At 42.2% G+C, this 7,909-nt stretch overlaps 1 protein-coding gene across 1 annotated transcript; it reads left to right on the forward strand.

Annotated features, from left to right (window-relative positions):
• Positions 1-484: 484 nt before the first annotated feature.
• Positions 485-2,642, forward strand: cetn3 (centrin 3). The gene is made up of 5 exons (XM_041850593.2): positions 485-625; positions 1,175-1,310; positions 1,451-1,565; positions 1,679-1,870; positions 1,999-2,642. Exons 1-5 carry the CDS (start codon positions 609-611, stop codon positions 2,040-2,042), a joined length of 504 nt encoding a protein of 167 aa, XP_041706527.1. The 5' UTR covers positions 485-608; the 3' UTR covers positions 2,043-2,642.
• The last annotated feature ends 5,267 nt before the right edge of the window (positions 2,643-7,909 follow it).

A 7,909-nucleotide genomic window follows, 5' to 3' on the forward strand; every position in this document is an offset into this window, starting at 1 on the left:
GCTTTATTCTGTTACCATGGAATTGCCCTACAACTACTGCAACTTACTTCTATCCAGGGTCATATATTTAGATATATTGTAATTATATGGCTCTGCTGTAATATCAACATTGAACTATATTTCTAACAAAAAATTCAAAGTTCTCAGGTAAATGGGTATACATTATTTTGCTAATGAAAATGAAGTCTGATCCCGATGACCTGATTTCACATAGCAAGGATATTAATAATCTTGAGGAGTCATCTGTTGTCTCGTTAATGTAGGCAGGCCGACCAGCCCTGCTGTTTCACTTGGGTCTGAAGAGTGAGGATTTTCCATCACTGGTCTGCGTTTTTCTTGTCAATATAGACATACAGCGCCTTAAACTGGGCAGAGAGTGCAGGCACTACAGGACATTTATTTGGGTAAGAAAATGCGCAGCAACGCAAGATTTCATCTGACAAATCAGAAGCGACTTTGTAGCCGAGCACTGATCCAGCAACCAATGGGAAGCAGCGAAACATGCGCGGATTAACGGATTTGTTACGAGTTTGGAAGCTGCCTTCAAACTGTTCACGTTTATGTCTGATTCTTTGACAGTTTAGGTATACATAGCTTTAACTTGAAGGATGAGCCTGTCTTTAAGGTATTTCGTTTCCAATTGTAGCAAAGTATTTAAATGATTTAATTACTAACGTTACCTAGCAAGAACTGTGAAACAAACGGGCGCTAGCCACTTGGCTAGCCAGCTTCCTTGTTGCGAGTTAGCTAGCTCAGCTACTGTATCTAGGTATCTAGCGAGGTAGATCTTTTTTTTATAGTAGGCAATTGTTGCATTAGCTAGTTAGGCCTTAGATAATTCGCTAGCTATCTACTATACTGTTCAAAATTATCCATCAACCACCTGTGTCTGATCTGTGTCAGTAAGTTAAACCTTAGCAACTGTCTGTGGCGTTAAGTCTATGAAGTGTGTCTGTCGCTGAAGTAGGCTATGGGAGAATCTCAATTGCATCCTCCTAGCGTCCTCTCTCCTCTTTCTAAAAACCCATTGTATGAGAAAGCCAGAGGTCCCGCCCCTCTGACTTTTCTTCAAATTGGTTTTGAAAAGGAGATGAGGCGAGAGGACACGAGGAGTATGCAATTGAGAAAAGGCCTTGGTGTTTATTTTGACACATCACCTGACACTGTCGTTCAGGACTGAGCTGGCAGTGGATAAAACCAAGCGGAAGAAGAGGAGAGAGCTGACTGAGGAACAGAAGCATGAAATCAAAGAGGCTTTTGAGCTGTTTGACACCGACAAAGACAAAGAGATAGACTACCACGAACTCAAGGTAAACCTCTACCTACAATTACCTTATCATTACTAGTATTCTGTTGTCCCCTTTTGCTGTCTAATATTTGACTCATACTCTAATGCCATATCTCTTTCTCAATTCAATTATCTTGCTTTCTCTCTCTCTCTCACTCACAGGTGGCAATGAGAGCTCTGGGTTTTGAGGTGAAGAAAGTAGATGTTCTGAAGATACTAAAAGATTACGACAGAGAGGGGAACGGCAAAATAACATTTGAGGACTTTAATGAAGTTTGTATGTTTCCTGCTTTGTTTGCGTGTGTTGTGGCTGCTCATCCTGTGTGTGTGTGTGTGTGTGTGTGTGTGTGTATAACCCTGTGTCTGTTTAACTCTGTGCATGTGTCTCAGTGACAGACCGTATGCTGGAGCGGGACCCAAATGAGGAGATCCTGAAGGCCTTTAAGCTGTTTGATGATGACGACTCAGGGAGGATCAGCCTGAGGAACCTGAGACGTGTGGCCAGAGAGCTAGGAGAGAACATTACGGATGAGGAACTACGCAGCATGATCGACGAGTTCGATACAGACGGAGACGGAGAGAGTGAGGACACACATGCATAGAGCAGACACACACACACCTCACACATTCAAAGCGGGAATTACCACCAACTAAAAATGTAATAGTGACGTTCAACATTCAAAACAACATTTTCTCTCTCTTTCTCCCAGTCAACCAGGAGGATTTTGTATCCATAATGACTGGAGACTCCTGATTGAATGGCTGCTGTTCTGGGGGCTTGGCTAGTAGGCTGAGGCTGTAGATTCACTGTGGGATGGATGGGTCACTGAGGAACTGCTAGAGAGGTTACCTTGTCTCCTTTCCTTCATCTACACTGACCTAACAGAACTGACCAGGGGAAGGAGAGGAGAGGAGGTAAGGAAGCCACTGTAGAGTGCTGCGACTCAAAATCTCTCCCAAATGGTACTGCTGTCGGTCTTGTTCTTTTCTTTGTTGAAACATCTTGTCTTTACAATATGTCTGGTGCAAATACAACCTAATATTGTGTTTGTTCTTTTCTTTTAGTAGAGTTATTTCAAATGCAAATGGTATTCAACATTTTTGAATATATGCACTTGCTGTGCTGTGTATCCATACCGTACAGAAAACTGCACAGATTACATAACAGGTCATCTCTCTGAAACATTCCTTGTAATCTTCAATGTTTTCAATAGTATTTCTGGATGGCGGGTCTACAGCAAATACAAACTGGTTTCAACAAACCCACATTTTGTAGTTTAATAGATCATTTTTATTTGATTATTACTTTGTTTTTTTGTGTTATTTATTTTACATAATAAACCAAATTGGTTGACTTCTGCTATTGGATCAGTATATCTGCTATGGTGTGTAACCTCTTGACAAAATGGGTGCAGAGTACAGACCAAGGTTATTATAGTTTATTTATTTCTATTAGTATTTTTATTTGAAGTTTAGTTTCAGTATTCAGACTTGATTTACTAGTTTTATTCAGTTTTAGTTTGATAAAAACATTTTATATTTAGCTTTTATATTATTTAGTTTTAGTGTTCTAACAATGTGATTGGTCAATAATCTAACACATTTAGGGTGTGTTGTATGGTTTTCAGCTTTTAACACATTAATTGCAGGAACTGACACAAAATGTGTCTGAGTAATCATTACACATAAATTGTGTTGTTCAACACCATATTTTCTAAAAGTGTAGAGACAGAAAGTAGCCTATGTGTGGGAAGCTAGGAGCCATTTATGTGCCAACTTGCACGCATTTTGAGGTCAAAGGACGCTGGTAGGAAAAACGACCCTAAAATAGGCTTCTAGGACAAGGCACATTTAGGTGGTGGGCTGAAGCCTTAAAACGTGAAGTTGATCGATCCCCGTCAAGGGAGGAGCTGATGTTTTTTTTTGTATATGACAGTAAAACATTCTTATGATGACTATAACATTTGTTGGCGCCTTCAGTTCTTGCACATTTTCTCATACAGTTGAAGACGGAAGTTTACATAAACCTTAGCCAAATACATTTAAACTCAGTTTTTCACAATTCCTGACATTTTAATCCTAGTAAAGATTCCCTGTCATAGGTCAGTTAGGATCACCACTTTATTTTAAGAATGTGAAATGTCAGAATAATAATAGAGAGAATGATTTATTTAAGCTTTTATTTATTTCGTCACATTCCCAGTTGGTCAGAAGTTTACATGCACTCAATTAGTATTTGGTAGCATTGCCTTTAAATTGTTTAACTTGGGTCAAACGTTTCGGGTAGCCTTCCACAAGCTTCCCAAAATAAGTTGGGTGAATTTTGGCCCATTCCTCCTGACAGAGCTGGTGTAACTGAGTCAGGTTTGTAGTCTTCCTTGCTCACACACGCTTTTTCAGTTCTGCCCACACATTTTCTATAGGATTGAGTTCAGGGCTTTGTGATGGCCACTCCAATACCTTGACTTTGTTGTCCTTAAGCCATTTTGCCACAACTTTGGGGTCATTGTCCATTTGGAAGATCCATTTGCGACCAAGCTTTAACTTCCAGACCGATGTCTTGAGATGTTGCTTCAATATATCCACATAATTTTCCTTCCTCATGATGCCATCTATTTTGTGAAGTGCACCAGTCCCTCCTGCAGCAAAGCACCCCCACAGCATGATGCTGCCACCCCCGTGCTTCACTGTTGGGATGGTGTTCTTCGGCTTGCAAGCCGCCCCCTTTTTCCTCCAAACATAACAATGGTCATTATGGCCAAACAGTTCTATTTTTGTTTCATCAGACCAGAGGACATTTCTCCAAAAAGTAAGATCTTTGTCCCCATCTGAAGTTGCAAATCGTAGTCTGGCTTTTTTATGGCGGTTTTGGAGCAGTGGCTTCTTCCTTGCTGAGCGGCCTTTCAGGTTATGTCGATATAGGACTCGTTTTTACTGTGGATATAGATGCTTTTGTACCTGTTTCCTCCAGCATCTTCACAAGGTCCTTTGTTGTTGTTCTGGGATTGATTTGTACGTTAATCTCTAGGAGACAGAACACGTCTCCTTCCTGAGCGGTATGACAGCTGCGTGGTCCCATGGTGTTTATACTTGCATACAATTTTTTGTAGAGATGAATGCGGTACCTTCAGGCATTTGGAAATTGCTCCCAAGGATGAACCAGACTTGTGGAGGTCTACAATCTTTTTTTCTGAGGTATTGGCTGATTTCTTTTGATTTTCCCATGATGTCAAGCAAAGAGGGCACTGAGTTTGAAGGTAGGCCTTGAAATACATCCACAGGTACACCTCCAATTGACTCAAATTATGTCAATTAGCCTATCAGAAGCTTCTAAAGCCATGACATCATTTTCTGGAATTTTCCAAGCTGTTTAAAGGCATAGTCAACTTAGTGTATGTAAACTTCTGATCCACTGGAATTGTGATACAGTGAATTATAATTGAAATAATCTGTCTGTAAACAATTGGTGGAACAATTACTTGTCAAGTAGATGTCCTAACCGACTTGCCAAAACTATAGTTTGTTAACAAGAAATTTGAGTGGTTGATAAACAAGTTTTAATGACTCCAACCTAAATGTATGTAACTTCCGACTTCAACTGTAAGTATATTTCAACACTCTGCCGCTCAAGCAAATTTGCCGAACTACTAAACTTGGAACCAATCTAAACTCCCATACATACCCCTTGTGATGAAGGCAGCCAATGGCCTGCTTCTATCTACAATGTAAACACATCCTCTTGTGAAAATGCGAGCTGCTGTCTGATGAAGATATAGCTAGCTAGCTCCCAGACTGAAATAAGATATGCAGCATGCAATACGAATTGCCTTGATCATATGAAGAGGTAACTCTGACCATTTAGCCAATGTATTGAAAGCTTGCCAATGTTAGACTAGCCTAGTCCGCTACTGTAACTGTTTATTTATGTTTCATTAGCTGTCTCTCGGTCAGTGAATTCAATTGTTGAATCATGTTTTGGCATGATTATAAACTCAGCAAAAAAAGAAACCTCCTCTCACTGTCAACTGCGTTTATTTTCAGCAAACTTAACATGTGTAAATATTTGTATGAACACAACAAGATTCAACAACTGAGACATAAACTGAACAAGTTCCAAAGACGTGACTAACAGGAATGGAATAATGTGTCCCTGAACAAAGGGGGGGGGTCAAAATCAAAAGTAACAGGCAGTATCTGGTGTGGCCACCAGCTACATTAAGTACTGCAGTGCATCTCCTCCTCATGTACTGCACCAGATTTGCCAGTTCTTGCTGTGAGATGTTTCCTCACTCTTCCACCAAGGCACCTGCAAGTCCCCGGACATTTCTGGGGGGAATGGCCCTAGCCCTCACCCTTTGATCCAACAGGTCCCAGACGGGCTCTTCGCTGGCCATGGCAGACCATCACCCCTGGTGAGACTAAACTGCTACTCGTCAGTGAAGAGCACTTTTTTCCAGTCCTGTCTGGTCCAGCGACGGTGGGTTTGTGCTGGTGATGTCTGGTGAGGACCTGCCTTACAATAGGCCTACAAGGCCTCAGTCCAGCCTCTCAGCCTATTGCGGACAGTCTGATCACTGATGGAGGGATTGTGTGTTCCTAGTGTAACTCCGCAGTTGTTGTTGCCATCCTGTACCTGTCCCGCAGGTGTGATGTTCGGATGTACCGATCCTGTGCAGGTGTTGTTACACGTGGTCTGCCACTGCGAGGACGATCAGCTGTCCGTCCTGTCTCCCTGTAGCGCTGTCTTAGGTGTCTCACAGTACGGACATTGCAATTTATTGCCCTGGCCACATCTGCAGTCCTCATGCCTCCTTGCAGCATGCCTAAGGCACTTTCACGCAGATGAGCAGGGACCCTGGGCATCTTTCTTTTGGTGTTTTTCAGAGTCAGTAGAAAGGCCTCTTTAGTGTCCTAAGTTTTCATAACTGTGACCTTGATTGCCTACCGTCTGTAAGCTGTTAATGTCTTAACGACCGTCCCACAGGTGTGTGTTCATTAATTGTTTATGGTTCATTGAACAAGCATGGGAAACAGTGTTTAAACCAGGGGTGTCAAACGTCCGGCCCGCGGGCTGGATCAGGCCCGCAAACAGGTTTAATCCGGCCCGCGAGATGATTTTGAAAAAAATATAATAAAAAATAAATAAATTGTAAAGTATAAAAATGCGCTGCAATTTTTCAATAAAATAAACTGATGTTCCAATTGCGTCCACTGGATGGCGCAATAGCAATTGTGTTAAGCAAACAAACTGTTTATACCGGGGCAGAGCAAGTAGGTCAAGCACGTGCAGCCAATGAGCTACTTTGTTTTGCCCGGGATATTTATTACGGCTTCTACTTTTAACATTATGTGCTTTGGCACCCTCATTGCCCCAATATGTCTCTGTCAAAAAATAGAAAAGTGGACGCAGAGTTCCAAGAAAAATGGTAATCCTATTTATTCACGGAATTGAATGGGAAAGCTGTATGTTTGGTGTGTTCAGAGCATGTTGCAGTGCTGAAAGAATATAACCTTTGTCGCCACTGTGAGTCTTCATGCCGACAAATATGACGACTTTCAAGGACAGCGGAGATGAGAGAAGGTGAATGAACTGTTGGCGGGTCTGAAGAAACAGCAGTCTGTGTTTACTCACAGCCGAGACATCAGTGACGCTGCAGTGAAAGCTAGCTACCTCATTGCTAATGAAATCGCAGTGGCTTCAAAACCATTTAGTGAGGGTGAATTTGTAAAAACATGCATGATGAAGGCAGCGGAGATTGTGTGCCCTGAAAAGCGGCAGGCTTTTGCAAATATCAGCCTGACAAGAAACACAGTTGCAGACAGGATTTCCGATCTTTCAGTGGATTTGGACAGCCAGTTGAAGCAAAAAGTAAAGTCATTTATTGCGTTTTTCGGTTGCAATTGATGAAAGCACGGACATTACAGATGTTGCACAACTGGCCATTTTCATCCGCGGAGTTGATGACACATTGACCGTCACCGAGGAGTTTGTGGAGTTGGTGCCGATGACAGATACAACGACAGCAGCTGATATTTTTACCGCACTCGTCGGCGCGCTGGACAGGGTCGGAGTGGACTGGTCCCGCGCTGTCAGCCTGGCTACAGATGGTGCGCCTTCAATGATCGGGAAAAAAGCAGGCGTTGTGACAAAGTTCAGAGAGAAAGTGCAATCTGCAAATGGAGGACGTGATTTTTTGACTTTTCACTGTATTTTGCACCAGGAGGCTTTGTGTTGCAAGTCATTAAAGATGGATAACGTCATGAAGGTGGTCATCCAAACTGTTAATTTCATCCGATCCAGAAGCCTGAATCACCGTCAGTTTGACAGCCTTCTCAGAGAGAAAGACCACATCTATGGCCTGCCATACCACACTGAGGTAAGATGGTTAAGCCGAGGTGCTGTGCTGAGGCGTTTCTTTGATTTACGTGAAGAAATTGAACCGTTCATGGAAGAAAACGGCAAACCAGTGTTAGAATTTCATTCCGCAGAATGGATGCAGGACCTTGCATTTATGGTGGATGTTACAGAGCACCTGAATAACTTGAACAAACAGCTGCAAGGGCGCAACAAAGTTGTCACGCAGTATTATGACAGCATACGTTCTTTCAAGTTGAAGCTGT

Source organism: Coregonus clupeaformis, chromosome 27 (assembly GCF_020615455.1).
Source record: "Coregonus clupeaformis isolate EN_2021a chromosome 27, ASM2061545v1, whole genome shotgun sequence".
Classification (NCBI taxonomy): domain Eukaryota; kingdom Metazoa; phylum Chordata; class Actinopteri; order Salmoniformes; family Salmonidae; genus Coregonus; species Coregonus clupeaformis.